The sequence below is a fragment of the Siniperca chuatsi genome, linkage group LG13, assembly GCF_020085105.1.
Source record: "Siniperca chuatsi isolate FFG_IHB_CAS linkage group LG13, ASM2008510v1, whole genome shotgun sequence".
Taxonomy (NCBI): Eukaryota; Metazoa; Chordata; class Actinopteri; order Centrarchiformes; family Sinipercidae; genus Siniperca; species Siniperca chuatsi.
In genome coordinates, this window is record NC_058054.1 from 4,931,816 (window position 1) to 4,954,020 (window position 22,205).

Below are 22,205 nucleotides of genomic sequence, written 5' to 3' on the forward strand. Positions count from 1 at the left end.
TGGCATCAATGGCATCTGAATTTGAATGCCAGTGCTGTGAAACAAAATCCTCTTGTCACTGTGAAAAATGTAGAAAATCTGCAAATCACTTAAAAACACAGCATTATTATAGACAAGAGCATTTTCTTTTATTAAAAACATAAATCAACACATCCTTAAATAATTCACAATTAACCTGTCTGTTTTTTTTTTACTTTATACATTGTACAAAGTTAATTTGGAAAATAATTATATTTTAGTGATTTAGTTTTCAGACAAATGAGAAAAACACGTGAAAACCTGATCAGTTATTTGCCAGTAGCAATTAGACTGAAATCAAATGTATAATGGAAATACAAAAGAATGTATTTGTCAGCAGTTTCAACACTTCTAAAGACTTGGCTCAACAGTCAGCGTTTATCTTCATAAAATTAGCGTCATATTGAAAAGTTACAAGTGTGCTGAAATTATTTGAAAAAACATAATGAATGTGGGTTTCAAAGGCAATGAAAGTATACCTTTGTGGTGAATGAACACACCCTTAGTGGCTTATTACTATTCTTTTAATAATCTGGACCATTCTGAATTTTGGGACACACACCATGGCTTTTTTCCATGGACACCTTTTCTTAAGGACAGATCAACAGGACACATTGGTGTTGTTGGTGACACAAAAGAGATAGCAGATCACTGGAAAATCATACTTGTGACAATTGGGGTTACAGCTTTTTTATTTATGATTTTCCAAATGTACTGTAGATGTAATGTATTGTTATGTAGCTCTATAATACTGAATAAATAAAAACAAAGCAGTGCTGTGTGGCCTCCTTGTCAGACCAGTACACCCAACTGTTGGCTGTGATTATTGTTTTGGTTTGAGGCTGAAGTTTGTGTTTTACAGTAACAGTATATTTTGGTGCTAAATATACTGACCCATTGAATCACCACAACCTGAAATGAGTTTTCTGCTATGCTCAAATGTCCAGTAGATGTCAGCAGAGAGGTCTGCTTACTCTACTCAAAGCTTCAATGGGGCTTCTAAAAATTAAACTGCAAACACATCTTGACCAAGTCACGTTGAGATGTAACCAAAATCTGATGAATACTGAATCAGAACCTCGAGAAAACATGCTCTGGTCTATATTGCATGTTATACAGTCTAAAGAAATGTGGTAGTAATTGTTTGATTATGCCCATTATTATGTCCCCAAAACAGGAATGTATCCGTGATATCTGTGGGAATGTTGTCACAATTGTTTATAAATTCTAGCTCCTTCCATCTGCAATTTGTTTGTCACTTGTCATAATTAATGGGATAAGCAAATGAGGAGGATCACAATAAATCAAAAGATGAAATGGACTACCTGAGTATTGAGAGGTACGCTAGAAATACTGTAAACCTTGAATATAAAGATTTCCAAAGGAGAAAATTTGCTGACACTTTTATTATTCTAAGACCTGTCAAAGGAAATAAATAACCGGTAGAAATTCCAGTGCTACGCTACTGTTTTTGAAACTCTGCAGGTGCTATGGGTTCAGACAGCTGCAACTATTCACATAAGTTCACATAATCAAGTAAAATAAATAATATGCTTCATTGTGAAGTTGCAGGGCCATCTCAAAGGCAGGTTATGTCAAATCTTTCAATTTAGCCATACACAGAGTAGTCTGGACAAAACCGGAAAACTGAACAGAGTGCCGACATTAAGACAACTTCACAATGCCGTGTCCTAAGAAGTCTTCACGGTTGTCTTGTCCAGGACTTTTTGGGTTCGTCCAAAGCTAGATTTTTCTCCACAGATGATATAACAACCTGGAACTCCCTTCTCTCTTTCATGAACAGAATAGTTGAGGCACTGTGAAGGCATTAGGTTAAGTTAGAAACCCCCCTGGCATTCACCTCACCTCCAGAAACTACGGACGTGGCTTCACTTTCTTCCCTCCAGTTTGAAGGTGTGAGGTCCAGATGTTGATTTCAGGTTTCACTCTCTGTTCCATGTGTTGGTATTATCTGGGTATCCAAACTGAAGTTTTTGGACCATGCTGGTCTGTTTCCACTAATGTGTGTTTTTAGAGTTTTCTCATCCAGCCAGTGTCTGCAGCCTGATGCCAGTGTTCAGTACATGGCAGATTAATAGTGGTTAGGAGAGGATTGCAGGAACCCATCTGATCCCACACAGATTGTCCATGCTGGCCGAGCGCTTCCTTGCAGCTCTCCGTACGTCCTTGTACTTGTCATCACATAGCCTGGAAATAGCCTGAAGAGAGGACATGGAAAGGGTTTTCATGAAGGAACTGAAATTCTATTTTCAGTATCCACAGTATTTTTCTATGATGCGTAATTATTGAAAGAAGTCACACTCTTTAAAGAAATGTTTTCCCCTGACACCACTGAGCCCTTTTAAAGATATATAAATATCTTTAAAATGATTTTGGCGGCACATATTTGTGTTGGTAGAAACATTTAGCCCCTTTTTGACTAATAGTTTCAGAAAGGAAAGCACCACAGAACGGAAATTCAAGAACTAAATCAGGCACTGAGTCATTTGCATTTGCATTTTTTTTTTTGCATTTACATCACATCTGAAGATCGGCAAAGATTGCTAAACCATTAAAAAACATTTCAGATGAAATTTTCGCACCTAACGAAACAGCAACACAGAGTTATCATGTTTTCTTTGCAGTTTACTCTTGCACATCTGTGATGGTGAGATTGATGTTGCAAAGGGAGACTGAAAACCGTACAAGCACAGCATGCCTGTCTCCAAAGTAGCAATGATCTGCTCAGTGTTCTGTGGTTATTTGTTCTGCTTTAGACTGTAACCATATTGTATCAATTAAAAAATAATGCTTAAAGTTCTGTAGTAAGAAAGAGCAGCATGCATTGCTTTCTACTAGTGTCTTATTTGATACTACCACTGGGGGTGCAGCATACACATACTGGTTTTAAATTTTATTGGCAATTAACTGAATAAGAGGAAAAGGAAAGGAAAAGCAACATAAAGACATAAAGAGAGAGAAAAGGCTGTGTGAATGGACAGCTGAATGGAAGCGTCTCACCTCTAGTTTTTGGGCCTTTTCTCTGCTGAGCGGTTCCAGGGGGAAGCTGAGATTGTTGGACTCTGAAAGCGATCGCAGGTCAAAGTAATACTTGGCGTAGACACTGGACGGCACGTTGATGTTGAACTGCAGCAGCTCCAGAAACTGCCGCTCCAACTCATTCCTGTTAGAGAAGAATGAGCTGGAGGTTCATACATGAAAGATTTAACTGCTGGCTTTCTGGAATAATCATTCCAGAAATTAATTAATCAGTCTTTTTACATGTACAATAGGTAAAATATATACAGAATATCAATACAAGTCCATGCCTTTTATCCAGCTTTTTTCCCCCTGACGATGTGTCTTCATGACCAGTCCTGGTAACTGGAAGGTTTTAATGCAAAGTCAAAGTAATTAACTCACTACCTACCAAAAAATGGCAAAAAACAAAGAAAAGAAGAATGCTCACTCACTATATCAGTGAGTCCCTTTTTGAATCACATTCATGCAGCTGCATACTGCAAGCAGTCTGCTGTTGGCCACTCGAAGGGTCAACAATAGCTGGGCAGGGTGATTTGCATTTCCTTCACACATATTTTAACGTATCCAGGGATTAATACCAGTGACTTGCTGTTTAAAATCCAGTGTTTTTAGTCTTCTGTCCCTATGATGATGAAATTTTGAATGTAAAGCCAAATCTACCAGAAACCTATTTTGAGGGATTCGTCTTCCTCGTCCTTTTTGTCCCAGTTCTGAGCTAATCCCAAACCTAATCCTAATATGATTCTTAATTCTCAACCAAAGTCCTAAACATAAAAGCAATCCCTTTTCCGAACGTGAAATAAACTCACATGTCCTCCACAGTGATATCCTTGAGGATCTGGCAGTAGTCAATGTTCCAGACGGCCTGGTCATCCCAAACCTTGGAGGCCAGCAGGATAGCACCCAGAACGATCCTCTTCCAGTTACCTGGACAGATATCAATCTCTGCATAGGTCAGGAGCCTCTCCAGGTAGACCTGCACAACAACAGGGATAAAGGAGACATCACTGAAAACTGGGCATGAAAGTAAGGCAATGATTTAAAGTGTTGAAAAAAGACAAAAGCTGTGAACACAATAGTTACAAGCCTGGATCCTTTACCATCATGACCCAATAAGTTCTCAAAATGGTGGATGATCTAATCTAACTTACTCATGCTCCACTCAGTGGTGTCAGGAGGTATACATTCTGACATCCTACACTCATCACTGGTCTCTGAGACTCACCGACACACACAGACGACATGGTATTTTGGATGCACCGTCTCATCACCAATTTACACACATCCCTGGCTTGTCTAAACACATCAGGGTGCAATTTCCCCTGTGGCCTAAACAGAAACTGTGTGTGTTTGTGTGGGCACAGTTTAAGGCAGGTCGCACCTTACCTTCGTGGGAAAGCTTTCTGAAGAAACTTGGCAATACTCTGTTTTTCCATAAGACAAACCACCCAGGATGTACATTTGGGTATGAGTGTTTTATGTTATGGTCCACAAAAATATTAGGACGATGGAGGAGGTTAAAAAATCTTACCAGTGTGACGATGGCACACTCAGAAGTGAGCTGAGCGGCACTGAACAACATCCTGACAAACCGGTAGATCTGCTTCTGCTCTGGGTCATGTTGGTCATAGTCCAGCGGCACGTCGGATTTCTGAAAGGAGGGAGGGGAGGGAAGAAGGGATGGAAGAAAGAGGTGAAGAGAGGAGGGGAAGAAATGGGTGTAAAGAAGGAAGGAAAGAGGTAGGGTCAAGGAAAGGACATAAATGAGGAGATTTAAAAGAACAATGAATACACTGACACATAACAAAAAAAAACTAAATGAAAAAAACTAACAAGTTAAATGGAGGCAAATTTAACAGATGTGCAAAATAAAGATAATTGTGCAAAATATGAAAAAGCCAATGAAGTCTTACTGAAAGAGGATGAAGCTTCTCATCAAATATATCTAGCAGCATTCCTCCATTGGTGTCCCTGGCATGAGAAAAAAACAGTTACATGGTTGAGTCCACATCTATTGTTCTGTGCAAGCAATCCAAATTCTAGATTGCAGTCAGTAAAGTGTACAAAAAACAGAAAAAAACCCCAAAGAAAATCTATGCAGAATATCCCTCAGTACATCAGTGTCTGCATTTACGTTTGGGGATTTCCAGAGAATACTGTTTGCACTGTAAGTATTGAAAATGACTGCGAATCCCCACCTGTTTTTTATATGGTAGTATATCGCCAGTGCTACGCTGTAAAGGGAAGAAATAATACATGTGTTAATATGTTTAAATATAACAGATCTGTAGATAATAAATAATATATATCTTCCTATGGGATAGATTTATCATATTCTTACCATTTGATGGTGTATTTGAGGTTGGGCTGGCTGACTGTGTTATCGTCTAGGAAGATGGTGGAGCAGGAGCTGTATTTCCGCCTTGACGTTCCATGCTACAAACACACACACACACACACACACACACACAGCGCACAAACACACACACAGTGACTGTTATTAAGGTGAACATGTTTTTGTCTGACCCACATGAAGCATGCCAGGGTGTCACGCACAGAGGGAATGAGAATCACCAACATGCAACCAAAGAATGTGCCAGTTTTCAGCTTCCTTTGTATACAGCATTTAGTTCATTCAAAATAACACAAAGGCCAGCTGAGTTTGACTGAAGGCAATGAATCACTGGTAAATTTGAGGTGTCGTAGGCTATTTAAATAAGTAGTAACAAGATTGTGAAGTAACATAATTTAGATTTTTGGAGAGAAATAGAAACAGTTGCACACTTACATTACTGATGAAGAGGCTTTTTTGTTTTTCCCGCACTACAGAAAGAAAGACAGGTTTGTCGATAAATTTCATTTCTTGTGCACTGACAGCAGCAAAAAGACAAATACAGAACCCAGCAGTTATCAACCAGCAACACACACTTGTTATCACAAGAAGCAAAACACACCAAAGAGTTAACACACTTTACTATGTTAATTTTAACACAGGACAATAGCTGTTTGCAAGTTAGAAAGCAGAAAGATAGAGCTTCAATAAACAGAAGAAAAGGTGCTGTTATACCACTAGAGGGAGACAAAGTCACACTCAGGATAACTCACCATTCCTGTAGGGCATCTCTGAAAAAAGAGGAACCAAAAACCTTATTCTATTTGCAGCAGAGTCACAGATTCTCATAGTGACAACAGCAGAATACTTTTCAAATGTGCTGTATTTCAGCAGTAGTCATACATACAAAATTCAGATGCCTAAAATTCTAATCGAGAAAACATACAGTAAGCATTAGCATTGTCACCACCACTCTGATAACTGTTACATATTCAAATATGGTTGTATTTCTGTGTCTGCCCCCCTTGCTTGTGAAATGAAGTAAAGCAGCTGTTCTCAACCTGGAGGTCAGAGCCCCCCAAGTGATCACAAGATAATCAAGAGATGATACCAAGAGAGGAAAGAAGATAAAAACATCTCTGCTACACAAGACCAAAACAAACCCCCCAAAAAACACTTGCAAACTCTATTTACTCATATTTAGCACCCTTTTGTCAAGAAATGCAGCTGGAAGTGCTTTAATATGATGAGAAAACGTGTGTGTGTTGTTTTTGATCCACAATGGAGCTCAGTGGCACAAAGACATGTCAGGCTGTGACTACACAGACAATATTTGCTAGTAGGATTAATTTACTGCAGGATTGGTCTCTTCAGGGGATTTGTTGATAAAAATAAAAAGGCTAGAATAACGTCAGCGTTACCCTTTAAAGCCACGAGGAAGAGGGAGGCTGGATCACCAAAATGCGCCTTTTTTCCCCAAGACAAGACTAAATATTGCAAATGACAAGCAATGATGATCATTGCTTTTCATCTGATAGAACATGTAATGCTCATTCATTTATCCCTCACATGTCAGACATAAGTTTATTCCCTCTTTGCTTGTTTGCAGCTGGCCGAATATTCATCACATGGCACATACAAATTATCTGCATGAAGAAGTCCATAAGCCCATGCAGAAAAAAATCAATATTAAATATGATGCAGTATAGCATCTAATATCTGTGTGATGCTAAGGATTAAATTTAACAGGAAAGAGCATTTATCAGACGCAGCTTTTATCTACTTCAACATCCCAAAGCCTGTATTGTCTTGCTGTTTGTTCCCCAGGCATCTAAGAGAAACAATGATCTCATGCTGTGGTGTTTATGGCTCTAAGAAACATGTTAATATTTCCTCTCTCACAGTATGACTGAACCCCACACAGGATGCTGAAGCTCTCAGTTAGATGCCTCTGGGCAACGGCATAAATTAGCAGACATCGGCTAGCCACAAAGAAACTGCTCTGAGATCAGAACTCCTACATTCAGTATTTCTCCATGGAAAATCCCAGACTTTTGTTTTTCCAGAGCCTCGTTATCTTGATTGTATTTCATGATCATGTTAAATGTGTTCAGTGTAATACATGTATGTCAAACTAAGGGAAATGTGTCTTACTCAGATAGACTAACATGGTGACACTGATGAATTTAAATCTAGTTTGCACTAAGAGACCATTTTAAAAGTGATAGATCAGTCAAATCCTATGAAACAGAGTTACTCACCATCGTTCTGGGATTTGCTGAGGAATATGGTGCTGGCCCGCGGATGGTCCGATGGATTGTACTCCATATTCAACTCTGTCAAAACAGAAAGCATGTGTGTTACTTTGTGAAATGGCAACAATGATCAGAGACACACTACTGCAGTCATCTTTAATGTTCCTTCAATGCAAGTATAGCAACATACATTGTTTTCTGTATTAGAGGGCAGTAATGTACTTTTTACTGCCTCATCATTGCACCGAATGACCATGTTAAGTCTGGAGATGTTTGATAGGATTGTCGATCAATACCACTGACTCAGCAATTCCCTTACCTTCAAGATTTCAAAACATACCTTCTGGCTCGTAAATGATTTGCAACAAAACTGCTGCATCAGATACTTGCATAAAAGATGACGTGCTCTCAAACATTTTTTGCCACACTAGCCGCAGGACTCTGGGGGTGGCAATGTTGGCCGGTCAGTCAGTAAGTCGGTCCAACACTTTGCTCCAGGCTGGAATATTTCCACACAAATTGGATGGATTGCCACAAAATTTGGTACAGACAACAAAAATCCCCAGAACGTGACTCATGATTTATGACCAAATACCTGCAAAACTAATGACATTCCCATCAGCCTCAGCTTTGTGTTTAGTGCAAATTAGCACATGTTAGCATGCTAACACACTAAACTCACCTGCTGACATACCTGCTAAACATCAGCAGGTTAGCATTATTATTGTGATCATTTCAGCATGATGACATTACCATTTAGCTCAAAGCACAGCTTTGCCTAGGTACAGCTTCATAAATGATGCTTACTCTGTGTTTAAACTTTAAACAAGCTCTTAAAATGTTTTAGAATCACATGCTTTCTCTGTAAAGATGTGTTTCCCTTTGTAGGGCTGTATGCGTCTTTATTATTCCTCTGCACTCACAAACACATCCAGGCATGATTCATATTCCCATCCGAAGCTAATCTGGACTGCATCATAGCCTGAGGGCATGAGCCACTGACGCGTCTGTGTGTGCACATCTTATAAAACAGGGAAGCACTCAAAATATGTGCCCTCATCATACCATCTCAAAATGCTTTGTTGCCTTATCTATGTAGATAACAGCAGCTACTTTGACAGACTATGGTGGTTAATATCAACTGAAAAACTACTTTCTCTCCTCAGTGAGTGGCCTTTTTCACAGCCAGCACTCCTATAAAACAAAACATGCTAGTGTTCAAAAATTTTATGTACTCTAACTGTGTGAAGATCTTGCTGAAAAGCAGCATAATTATCAACGACAGGAGAGCAGCCTTAGTATTTTGCACTCATAGCCTGAACTTTTCGAAAATTAAATCCAGTAGTGCTCTCCATCGAGTGAGACACTTTCAAAGCGGTTGCTTTTGGTGAAATCCGCATTTAAAAATTCCCGGCATGCAGTCCGCACTGCCAAACAGACTCCTACGATGTGACTGTAACCCAGATTAAGGAGAGAGCAGCGCGGCCGATCATCTGCCTCAGTGACAGCAGCTGCTGTGGGACAACTGACTGTTGGGGAATTAAAAGAAGAACATCACTGCTGTTAGCTAACAGAAGTGTGCTAACAATCCTGTTCACATAAATGTACTGTCTTTCAAACAGGCTTCTCTTTCTAACCACCGGACCACTCTGCAGGCTCTATTCAGCTGAATCTTCCCATGTTGCATAGCAACAACATGTTCCATGACTTTTAGACCTCACAAACACAACACTCATTTTAGTCATGATTAGTCTTTTAACTTCCTGAGTGTGTCTGACAGAAACATAAAACATAAAACATGTTTCTGCTGTCAGACAGGTTATTAATGGACATATTGATCCAATACTGTGCTTACATGGCACAGTGGATAGAGTGATGGATGAATTCCTGCACAGGGGGCTGCGGGAATGTTGGATGTAATGGGTGTGAGTGTGTACACTGGTACATATTTGAAAATTGTCAACACTTGTTAAGAACGACTAGAATAATAGCTCACATTAATATATTTCTACATGTGTAAATGTGTATGCTTGTATGTGGATTGGAATTATAGGAGCTATAGAGACTTATATAGAGAGAATGTGTGTGTGCACTTGTTTAATATTAGGAAGTTGGCCCTATGAGACCATGAGTGAGACAACTCTGAAGACACCTGTCTTATCAGAGGCAACCCCTTGACAAACCTGCTGGTGATGAATTGATTGACGGTCATTGTTGGCAAAGGATTATAAAAGACTCAGTCCTCAATCTGAGGGACTGGTGCACATTGAAGAAGGCATAGCTGAAACATCTGTGCATTTTACTCCACTGAAAAATACTTTGTGTACTTGCTAAACTCATTTGAACCCAAATGCCACTTAGTCCCCCAGCTGGACCTGAACACACTTACCCCACATCTGATTAGTTCTGGCTCAAGGCCTCAGCAGCCCACCAGGCTGAATGGACTGAGCTTGGATTAGACTTGTGTCGGTTTAGCACCTTATGCAACAGTAGTTAGGAGTATTGCTGCGTCCAGCCGATTTCAACACGTTCGCATATTTGAGCTTAAACAGTAAATGAGCTGGTGTTCAGTGTGTGAGATTACTGGCCCTGTGGGGTTGTTATAGACATAAAGGATTTCAAATTGACTGACCAATAAAGCATTCTGGTCTAATATTTTAAATCATATATACTATTCATTCATACATGTTATCATGGAACTCCTTCACAAAATCTTAATGCAACTTAGAGATATTGATTACAGAAATCAGCAATCTCGTGGATTTGTTTTATACACTGTGGTCACATATTTTACAATTTATCTTTGCACTATACAGCTACAGATGTTTCTATGGTTACAAACATGCTGAATATACGTTTTAGTGTCTATACAGATTAAGTTTGTAAAAATAATATTGAGCCATTTCTTGTTTTTGATAGATTGTATTTGGTAAGTAAGCATGTGATAATGCAAAAAGAGTTGGCAAAAAATAAACCACTTCTTGTCAGAGTTTTCAATCAACAACCATTTTTGATAAACCCGATTGATAAAAGCATTTTGAATAAATCTGATAGGACCTGACCTAGGCCTACCTACAGGAAATCCCAGAGTGCACAGCAGCTGGTGTCGAGTGCTGATATGTGATATTCACCACCTCAAGTAAACTTTAACGAAGGCTCGCGGTCAGCATCTGCACAGTGAAAAAGGAGAAGCTCAGCTAACCTATCAGCTGGCAAGCCAACCTGTCTGCCTTACTGCTCTTACATAATGAATTAACAACAGGCGCACCCTGCTCTTAACGGCCCAATTCATAATTGCACTATAGTGTTGCTAATATTGTATTTATTTGTTTCTTTTTTTAAATGTCCTGTAACCCTTTTTAATATTCTTTGTACATAAACTGAATGATGATCAAATGGATCCTGAGCATTTTTTCCCCGCTGTACATTTGTATCCATGTTTTGCTTAAGTACACTATGGCAGGCAATACACAGGGCTGCTGATGGACAAGTGATAGATTTTACAGTATTGTATGTGGTTTGGATTCTGTGTCTGCTTCTTTCAAGCATCTTGCTGCGACAGTGTCTCTATCCATAAATGTGTCCGTCTCAGCGGCACGGTGCTGCTATCGGTTACCACAATCTGTTTTGTGTTGCGGATACATCAGTCCTATTTTCCCCCAATTCTGACCATCAAAATGTCTTTCAGGGTTTTGTTAGATTATGACATTTCTCAAGTTCCCTACACGAGTAAATCTGTCATCATAAACTTTAAACAATGCTTTGGATTTTTCTACTGAATCTGCCTCTTTTAGCTCATTCTTTTGGTCCAAACGCATATAGTCTATATGTAGACTATATAACATAGACCGTATGGTTTAGTCTCACAGCTTGGGGCTACCTAACCAAAATCACCAAAATGGCAGAGAGGCTAAGTAAATGGCTAGTTGGTGAAGAAAATGTGAATTAAAATTTAGTTATGCTTCTTTTTTGTATTGTAATTATTAGGCAATCATTACCAATATGAATGTGAACCCAGTGTTATTGTTGGTGTCTGTGATAGCATGAATCCTGATTTGCTCCCATGCAGTCACTGAACATGTTCACCATTCAGTTATGCATCTTTGATCCTGATAATGATAAACAACAGTATATAACAAGTGCATGATATTTCTTTTCTCATGTTGGTTGACTTCTGATACGTTATCCTGATTACAACATCATTAAAAGTCTGGTTAGATGGCATTGGTTGTTGTAGCTATACAGGATTCAGACAATTTATGTATTGAATATTGCAATTTGAATACATTTAGGGCAGTGAGAGATTAATAAATTAAATAATAATTAATTGTTCAGCCCTACTGCTAGTGTTGCACATTTGTTCCATCTTCATTATCATGTCACCCATCAAACAACAGGAGGATGTTATCCTAACCCCCCTTATACTGTTTCAACACACACACAACTACACACATGCGCGTGCACACAATGACCATAGGCCTTGAGTGGTAATGGACCCAGCTCAATCCCATATTCCTGGGAGAGAGGGGAGAGTTCCCTGAGAAAGCATTGATTACTTTTTCTTCTACTACATTGACCATTTCTGCCAATAGTTCTACTAATAATGAAAGTAATGTACAGTAACGATTAGGGGTGTAATATAGCATATATAATGATATATTGTATATATTACAATGCAGAAATGTGACAATATGCATTGTGGAGCTGATTATCAAAAATCTGCTTTATTTTAAATTTTATTTAAAGATTCTATTATTTGCATTTAGCACTAGCAGTTTTACGGCAACATGTCATGCCAATGCGAAAAATTTGGATTTTTGTATGGTCACAGTTTTTCATTCCAACTTTGTAAAACATAGTGTGAGCATAGCCACCTGCGAACCATGACTGTATGGGAACTAGGCATTACACACCTAGTAATGATAATGGTTTGATCACATTGCATCCCACTAGACCCTGAAGACTCCTTTCTAATCCTGAAGCAAACATAATCAATGGATTGATCAGCTACATTGTACCAAGTATTCTATCTCCCTGCTGGGAAAGTCTTCATTATACCAAGTGTACCACTGATCGATTATGTCTAATAGCAAAAGCAGGGTTGCTGAGAGATTCATCAAGGAAGTAGTATGCTCAGTGACAGCCTAATGCATGAAAATCAAGGACCAAATTGTTGCAAAGTGAAACTTTCTTCCCTATGATTACGTGTACTGAACTATTAGGCGTTCAGCCAGCATTTGACCCTGGTTGGGAGGATGGTCATAAGGCCAGGTCAGATGATGCTTATTCGGCTTTGTCAGTCTGAAAGTGGATTTGGTTTTGATGGTTTTTTGTAATCAGAACTGACAGTCTCCTGTAAGATCTAGTCCTTATTAATGTAAATCAGATTGTCTTTTAAGTATTTTCTGCCTCGACAGCTCAAAGCCAACGTGCCTTTCTGAAGTGCTGATTAGTGAGATGAGGTGGTCTTGGTGTGGACCGGGGAGTAAATTACTTTCTGATTACTAGTCAATAAATCAAACAAGGACCCTCTCCTGTGAATACCCTGACCCTGAAAGGAATAATTCATCACCATTCTGGTTTCTGGCCATCGATTCTGGGTGTTTTACACTATATTTCCAACTCTAACCTTTAATAGAGCAGTTTCCTCTTCGTCACCATGGTAAGATGAGCAAGTCATCTGCCCCTGGTGAAACACATGGCTGCTGCTGTAAAAATAGTAATGGGGCCTGATGTGGCTTCTACAGTGGAAAGAATTGGCTGTATTGTGCTACTTCAGCAAAACTGTGTTATATTACTTTATTCCCCCTGGACCAAACGTTCAAATTGATATCATGGCCAAGAAACCACACTGCTGGAACAGCAATGGGATTAGTTTTTTGTTTTTGTTTTTTTAAGTTAATTTGAGGCCAATTATTTCGGTAACACATATGTTTGTTTTTCACCTGACCCAATCACTTCTTATGGTTTCATCATATTCATCTTCATCTTTCTATAATTCCCCTGCACGCTAATTGCAATGCAGTACTAACTTCTCCAGTCATTTCAAACCATGCCATTCCTCACCTGCTCCACCGCCTGTGTGTTTTCCGCACTAACCCATCACCTGATCAGTCACCTGTCTACACACCTGCTCCCTATTAGACATCAGTGCAAGTACATATTCTCCCCCAGCCAACATTCACGCCTTTGCCTGATTGTCAATGTTGCCTATAGTTGCTGTAGTTTGCCAGTCTTTGGCTTGTCCAGTAGTTTAAACATCTGCCTGTGTTTGACCACTGCCTGCCTTCGCCACTTTTAATTTATTTGCAGATTCTGCCTAAAAACCTGTTGACTGAGTAAAGACTGTTATATTCTCTACTGCCTTGCCTGTTAAGTCTGCCTGTTTTCTGAAACCACTGTCTTTCCTGGGCCTCTGGACTACAGCAATTTCAAGGTTTTTAACAGCAATCTGTACGAACCTTACTACAATTACTGCAACAGAATAGATCCCAGACATTACAAGTCACAGCCAACACAGTACACGACCCTATGTGAATTGATTGATAGAGTTTGACAGTGGGTGAAAGGTAAAGGCAAGATAAGGTGCAATTATCTGAGATTTCAGCTACAGGGTGACTTTAGATTAGTATAATTTCAAACAGAGGCATTGTAAAAAGTATGAGCAACCAACAAAGGTTGTGAGAAAACAAAGTGAGAACACAGGGGTGGACAACTACGAATTATCGGTTTTACATTTCCAGTGTTTGCTGCACAGCCCTACCACTCTTGATCCATTATGCAAAGATCAAAGATAAGCTCTGTGACTGTAGATATCACACTATTACTTCTCAAGTGCACTCAACCCAATGAAGAGAGGAATAAACAAAGGCTTAAGCTAAAAAATAAGATATCCATTATTTGGAAATCACAGTACATGGTAAAACAATGTTAGAACAAATGTTGCAGCATTTTAAAGGACTTTAAATAACAACAGCCTATAGCTGACAAAATTATACCCCACTGAAAGCCTAGAACCTCAGCATTACAGTTTATTACATGATATATTTACTGATAAACTAAATGAGCTATTTAGGTCCAGCCAGCTGTATCAGCTTTCAGCACACACAGGTATTAACTCTAAAATAACATTTACGTTTGACATTTACCAACTCTCAATGCAGTCTACATTACCAAGTAACTATCACAACACAAGGTTCACCATACACTGCACCTAAATATAAGAGCATCAGCTGACGCATGATGCCTCATAGAAACAACAGTCATCTTAAGAGAGAAACACAGTGGGCTTTGTCAACGAAAGGCAGATCATATGATCTCTCTCTCGCTCGCTCTCTCTCTCTCTCTCTCTCTCTCTCTCTCTCTCTCTCCATCCGTCCATCCATCTATCTATGTTCCACATCAAGGGTGGGTAGTCAGTTGCGCTGATGTCCACAGCGTGCTGTGTATGTCAGCTTGTCGACACTTAAATTTACATTTCAGAGTTTCCAACAGCTCTACCTCAGTTTTACCGTCTGTGTTCACCCACAGGAAAACATAGTGGAAATGTGCAATTATCCTGGACCAGTTCGTCATAGTATAATAATTATGACATACTGTATTTTTGAAACAACAACAAGGACTCATTTATGCAATTACAGCGCAATTAGTAATTCTTTGACCATATAAATGAAAGTCAAGACAACCAGTAAAACAATACTATATACAGTACATTGCTGTGTTTCTTATACTTCTAAAATAAGAAATAACATATTCTTCATGTTCCAAAATAAAAGAAAATTTCTAAACAATAAAACCCACCCTTGCTCAAACCTCAGGGGTTTTGCTGCTACAGCCGTACGGTCTGGTATGACTACTAGCTTTTGTTGGCTACTGTTTGCAAATGTGAATGAACTTTCCCACTCAATATTAGCAAACTTTAGATAGCTATTGCGGTGTAACTGACATGACTGAGTCAGTTCCCTGGCTTGAAAATTCTTCTATAGTTTTCTACTGTTACACACCATTTTCTGCACGTACCATTATTCTGTCAGCAGTGGCCACTGTTCAGCAGAAGTTACATTCACTCGCTTTAACTGAATATAATTAGTGACATTACTGATATAAACAAAATCTCTCAAGTTATTAATGTTTTGCTGATGTGATGCAGTAAAACATTAACAGCTTAAGTTTAGTTGCTGTCTGGTGTGAGTCCATGTACTAAAAGACTTATATCAGTTTCTAACCTTGAGTTTAGAATTGTGGTGGTGGTGTTTACATTTGGATCTCAGACTGTGTCTTTAAAATAAACTGATTGCAGAGGAAAACTGACTTTCTGAATTCATTTGAGTGCACTCCAATAGAGAGCACCTGCCCCTGCCCCAATATTTGTAAAACAGAATGCTATAAGATCTTCACCGAGGCACTTAACCCCCAATAGCGCCATATGATGATTATACATGCTGAAAATCTCTCTCCAAAATAACTGCACCTCTTAATGAAAATATGAGAGCCATGCAAATCAGCAAAAACCTTCATTCTCCCAAACTAAGCTCTTTTCTGAAACTCTATCCAGCGGTTTAGCTCTGGATAGGCTTCAAGGCCCCAGGTCGGTGAAATGATGGTGTTATGTAGGGAAGTGATTATCTGTTCTTAAAAACAGAGGGTGCTGGGAGGTCATTTTAGGACTCCAAGACTAAAATCCCCCAAGTGACATAATAGCCCACACTGAGAGAGACACAACTGTCTGCTGTCAAGGCACGACGGGAAAACATCTGTCAAGGTACAGTATGGTGATGTTTTAGTCAAACTGACTGAGGGCAATAACTAACTGACATAAAGGGTAATATTGCAGTTATAGTTTCCTTCCATAAATAACTAATTCCACTACCACACAACACTCAATTTACTCCCTGAGGTCATTGAAGGTTTATCTCAATTAATCAACTTCTTGGTTCAATCAGTTTTGGTTAATATGTCTGTTGGAATTATGAATTAGTTAAATCATCAATCATGTACCAAAACGTTTGGAATGCACCTTTCTGATGACATTTCCAGGCAAGAAAAACAACTATTTTGTGACAGCTTGTCCAAACAAGAAATAATAATTCCCTAATACTAATAATAATACTAATAATACTAAGCAGCTTGTAAGACTCTGATCAAACCCGAGGCAGTACTTTCAGTAGGCTACCGTACTTTACTAGCACTACAGCAAGGATACGCTATCTCGGTTCCAGACCACTTAAATCATCTCCCTCTCCATTGTTTTGTTTTTTGTTTGTTTGTTTTTTCAGCAACTCAAATAAATTTGGTTACGTGCTATTAATGTATTTTTGTTTTGTCCGGGAAAAACAGCCAATCAAAGCTTTTAAGAAGGGGGACATCATCTTCCTGGGCTAGAGCCAGAGAAATAGAACCAGAAAAATGTCCAAAGAAACTGCGAGGTTGGATGAGATCAACACAGTTGTACAGGTTGTTTGTAAGTCAACTTAGAGAAATAACAACTCAACAATTCACTTCAACTGCCCCAACTGCCCAACGTTCTCATCTCTCACCATCCTCTGGAGGTAGGTTTTAATCTTTAACTAAGGAAAATGCTAGGTTAGATCATAGCTGCATTGTTCTCTTGGCAAATGAGTTAATTAATGGTGGTTAGCAAGCAAACAATAGGCTAGTTTACTCAGTAAAAATAAAAACCTATGTAAGTAGACCAGAATTTTCAAGTTCTCTAGCAATTTCCTGGTAGGTAGCTAATGTTAGCTTAGCAATACTACTGGCGAATGTGAGACATTAATATGTCCAGAATTACTTGGGTTTTTTTGGGGGGGTTTAATAGCAAACATTTGAACCAGTGCCATTATCTTGCTGTCTTTACAGTTTGTTTAATGTTGTAAATGGTTAGCTAAGTTAGCTATTATAATGCGGTTGTATTTGCTACTAAAAAGTGCCAGCCAAACATATGTTTGCTAGGTTAGCTTGCTTTTTGAAATGTCGACTTCGGTTGTGCTCAAACTAGTAAAATGATATATGTCAATTTTTATACTTTATACTGATATTATATTTAAACATTATATACATTTAAATTGATCCTGCTATCATTTACTTTTTGGAAATGTTTATGAGTTAGCTAATTTCATTTTTTATAAAATAAAGCAAAGGTTTTCTTGAACTTCATTTACATGTAGTGAACAATATCATGTTGTACAAATGTTGTATAAATTAAGAAAATGTCATGAAAAGGTCTGGTTTCTGTTAGTTAATTAGTTTAACATTGTTTCAATACTGTACATCAAAATAAACTAACATTCCATCCTTGGCATCCTTTGAGATAATGGGTGAATCAGTGTTGATTCATTGTCATGATTGAAAATGTGACATTTATTCAACATTAAACATATCGAGTGCTTTCAGTTTGGTTTCAATGTCAGGCATCAATGTAGTTTTAATACTTTTGCCTGACAATACTTCACTGTTGATTCAAACATATTTTGTCATCTGGGTTGTCATGTAATCAATTTGATCAACAGAAAATTAATGAACAGCAGTTTTCATAATCAATTAATCGTTTCAGTCATTAATCAAGCAAACATGCCAAACATTTGCTGGTTCCAGCTTTGCAAATGTGAGTATTTGCTGCTTTGCTCTGTTTTATGTCATTGTAAACTCAATGTGTTTGTTTTTGGACTGTTGTTCAGAAAGAACACACAATCTGAAGAGGTCGCCTAGGGCTCTGGGAAAGTGTTTGCATTTGTCACGATTTAATGATATTTTAAAAACTTAACACAGTAAACAAATTGAAAAATAACCCCCTGTGTGTTCGCGTAGGGACCTACTCGTGCCATGCTTTGGCCATAGCAGTGGTCGAACTCTCTGTGGACAAAATTGGCACTAAATGGGTTGAATGCAGAGCACCCATTCCAGGTATGTGCAAAATTGGGGCTAAAGTGGGCTAAAAATCTAATTGTACTGCATCACAGTGCACTCCAGCATACGTTTTACTAACGTTTTAATGCACAATAGCCAGCCCATTAAATTAGGAACAGATGATGTCTTAGAAAGCAGCACGTCACGCTCTAAATTGAGGCGTTATTTCTTGGCAATCATCTGTCCCTGGTGGCTTCTCCTATCTGCTCTGACACAGGCTCACAGCTGCCTCTCTGGGCTTTTCTTTGGGGGGTGAAGAGTTTTACTGATGGTGCGGATCGTAATGAAGCCCACTAATCTCCATCGTACTGTCTGTGAACTCATAATAGAGCCAACACATTAGACACGCTCCGGTTTCAATCACCGCACCACTGAGACAGCCGGCGTCTCAGCACGAGTCGTCTTTATCCCCTTCAAAAAGTGCTGGTCGACTGTCAGTCATCTGTCTTTGAATCTTCTTCACGTCACCTTTTCTACTCTGTTAGGAGAGCATCTGGCTCCACACTCCAACGATCCAAAACACTTATTAGAAAAACATTTCCACTTTGCTATGCTATGTTGCCAATGATGACACCAGCCCCGCCAGGGATACTGGAGCCTTAAGAACAATATAACCGCCCACTGTAATACAAAGCACTCCAGTTAATAGCAATCACAAATGGCATACACTCCTCAAGTTTACAAGAGGAAATGACATCACTTATCAATAAAAAGTAGGTCTTCCACCATGCTGACAGTGCAATTAAAAGGCATCCACTCAGTTTGGCAATAGATAGTGAAGAGGCTATGACAGCAAACTTTTCTCGCTGCCTTCAATTGTGGACATTCGGAACAGGTACAAACACTTTTGCTTTTAGATGTAGTCAAACAAAACGTTGTACGACCTAGTTCGTGTCAAGCACACTGAACCCTTAAAAGAATAAAAATCTAATATGCTCGGTTTGAACGTGGAATGGTGCAGAATAGTAGACTAGTTGATCATTAGCTGACTATCTGACTAAGGGGACTTTTCTGGGGGGGGTTTGTTCATTTTTTAATCTATGCCATCATGCTGTCACATAAAACATGCACTAATACTGGGATTTCTTTACAGTAACTACAGCAGAGCAAATAGATCAGAAGATGTTTTACATTTCTCTTTACCCAAGAGAAGTATTTATAAGTCTGTCCACAGTGCAGCTTTATTTATATACCAGCGCTTCTTAAGACAGACTAGTGACCTGATTGGCAGACCTTAAAGAAAATGAATACTTACACTGCATAACTGGTGTGATACCATCCAACTCCTTAATGCCAGGAACAACCATATATTTCAGGCTACTATAGATGTTATCTAGTGTTATTAGCAGCCTAAACCCTCAGGACCTAAGCCCTAAGACAAAATGAGTGGATATATTGATACGGTTACAAAACACAGTTTGTGTCCAATAATTATTGGCCTGATATATAGGCAGACTTTCTGATTGTGTATTATGCAAAATAAAATTTCAAATCATGCTGTCCTGTGAAAGAGTCTGTACAATTTCTGGGGGAAAAAAGGGTCTTATACAGTTTCTGAGAAAATCCATTTATATGTAATGGTTGGCTGCTGGCTGAAAATAGGCAACCCATTTAGTAGACACTTTCCAGTGTGAATGGGTCAATTGTAATGCATATTAGCATGTGTCAGTGGAGGGGGCTGCGTTCCATAGTTGCAGTTTCTTTCATGCACAGGCTGAAAACAAAGACCAGCACAAAGGAGTCTGCCCTCATGAACAGGATGTTGTCTGCAGCTCCATATCTCTCTGCAAGGACCCATGGGAGTGAAAATGCACACATGACTCTTCCGTGTGCCTGACTGTACTGATGGCTGATATAATGTATTTCTGCCAGTCACTCAACATTACAGGGAGGTGAGATCACAGAAGAGGTCAAGAGTGATCATCCAAGATTAAAAAATGACTGTAATGTCTTATTTTGAAGGCTATAGTAGCCCTATTAGGAATTATATTTTCTGCCCCTAGTATATAGTGTCAGCAGGCTACAATATGCTGACTAGATATGTTTAATATCCCATATCCCAACAGTGTATCTGGTATTTAATATTGAGTTTAAGTTTACTTTTTTTAGTTTTACTTTTTTAGTTTGTGTTTTTGTTTTATTTTATGCTGCTCTTATGATAGTGCTGGAATTATTTGTCCTCTGGATTTTAAAAGCTTCAGTGCTCATTTCATGTTTAGATTAGTTAAAGACAATTTCCGCAATTGTGTTGTAGGCTATTTCATTCTATTATTATTTACACTATATGTTATTTATAAATCATACAGCATCACTAGCAATCCCTATAGCATTTCTGTGGTGTTTCCTTTTGTCTGCTACAAATTTTGACTCTCTGTGGCTCAATTATGTTATAGTTATTGCGTTTTATGATATTGTATAGTTTTCATCTCCTATAGAAAAAGTAGATTCCTCCTGTAAGCACTGCACGCCATTCCAAAATCAGTTTCAGGATTACATAACTTTATCACTGGGTTTGCTTTTCTTATTGTCAAATGTCATGGAAGCCTAAACACTGAGCATTGTTACCGTCGACGTTCTCCCGGTCGCTGATGTGCTGCAGGTTGCATCCCGTCTCCTCCCTGCTCAGCTCCGACTCCTGGTGGTACGACTCCAGCCTGGAGTGGGCATTTCTGCGGAGCTTGGGGCTGGCAGACACGCAGCAAGAGGTCGTGCTCCCCATCTTTTCCCTTTATCGACCCTGGGGTAGGGGGTGTTAACAATCCTTTCCGCTGAAACAAGAGCTTGAAACGATGGGTCACCAACCCCACCGAGGCGAGCCGGTCACCATAGATCACCAGAACGCATAGGGTGAATCCGTATAGCGGCGCTCATGGATCCTGTCAACCGTCGGTGTCCACGGAGAGGCTGTCAAAGAGGACAGACAGGCCTATGTCACTTCCACCGGTAGTAGCCGATGTATGTAACGGGCCGACCTGCCATCGCTATCCCAGGCATCGTAAAACAGGACGCGTCCCGCTCCGGGCAGAGATGAGAGGCGACGGGCGCACGGCGGTGTGCGGGTCGGTGTTGTGGCTGGCTGGCAGGGCGATAGACCGATAGGGAGGGCTGCAAATCCCGGGGAAAGGTTCCGGTTCAAGTGGGTGGTTACAAACGAGAGAGCAGAAAACACAGAGGAGGGGTGTCAGAGCTGATTTAATGATTTATTGCTGATAAGGATCTATTTTTGTTTTTTAATGCTGATAATACAGTCAAGATAATATAGACTATTCGTCCACGTCTATCTATTCTGTCACCTGATGGGTTAACGGTTTGGCAACTTAGGCCTACATTTTTCCCCATGTCAACTAGGCCTAAGTGAATAAACTTGTGTAGTGCATTGCAATCGAATTTAAATCTGTATTTGCTGAAAAACGATGGTGTGTGTGTGTGTGTGTGTACTTGTACTTGCTACACCTTTTTTACCTGCAGAGTGAGGACATTTTGGCCGGTCCTCACAACTTCAAAGGGCTGTTTGAAGGTTAAGATTTGGTTTTAAGGGTTAGGGTAAGGGGCTAGGGAATGCATTATGTCAATGACGGTCCTCACAAAGATGTACAAAAGTACAAGGATGTGTGTGTGTGTGTATGTGTTCCTTTTAAGAATCAAATGGCCTC

The 22,205-nt window shown here is 39.3% G+C and overlaps 1 protein-coding gene across 4 annotated transcripts; it reads right to left on the bottom strand.

The window, feature by feature from the left end:
• Positions 1–106: 106 nt before the first annotated feature.
• LOC122886334 (cyclin-Y-like) lies at positions 107–21,735 on the bottom strand. Of its 4 annotated transcripts, none has more exons than XM_044218356.1 (11): positions 21,118–21,724; positions 7,654–7,728; positions 6,166–6,183; positions 5,849–5,883; positions 5,402–5,496; positions 5,259–5,294; positions 4,974–5,031; positions 4,592–4,711; positions 3,870–4,036; positions 3,040–3,202; positions 107–2,237 (listed from the first exon to the last, which is right to left on the bottom strand). In XM_044218356.1, exons 1-11 carry the CDS (start codon positions 21,269–21,271, stop codon positions 2,121–2,123), a joined length of 1,038 nt encoding a protein of 345 aa, XP_044074291.1. In that variant the 5' UTR covers positions 21,272–21,724; the 3' UTR covers positions 107–2,120. The 4 variants fall into 4 exon arrangements, with proteins under 4 accessions (XP_044074291.1, XP_044074294.1, XP_044074292.1 ...); XM_044218359.1 differs by lacking the exon at positions 21,118–21,724 and adding an exon at positions 13,714–13,775; XM_044218357.1 differs by lacking the exon at positions 6,166–6,183 and having other exon boundaries at positions 21,118–21,726.
• Positions 21,736–22,205: the final 470 nt, after the last annotated feature.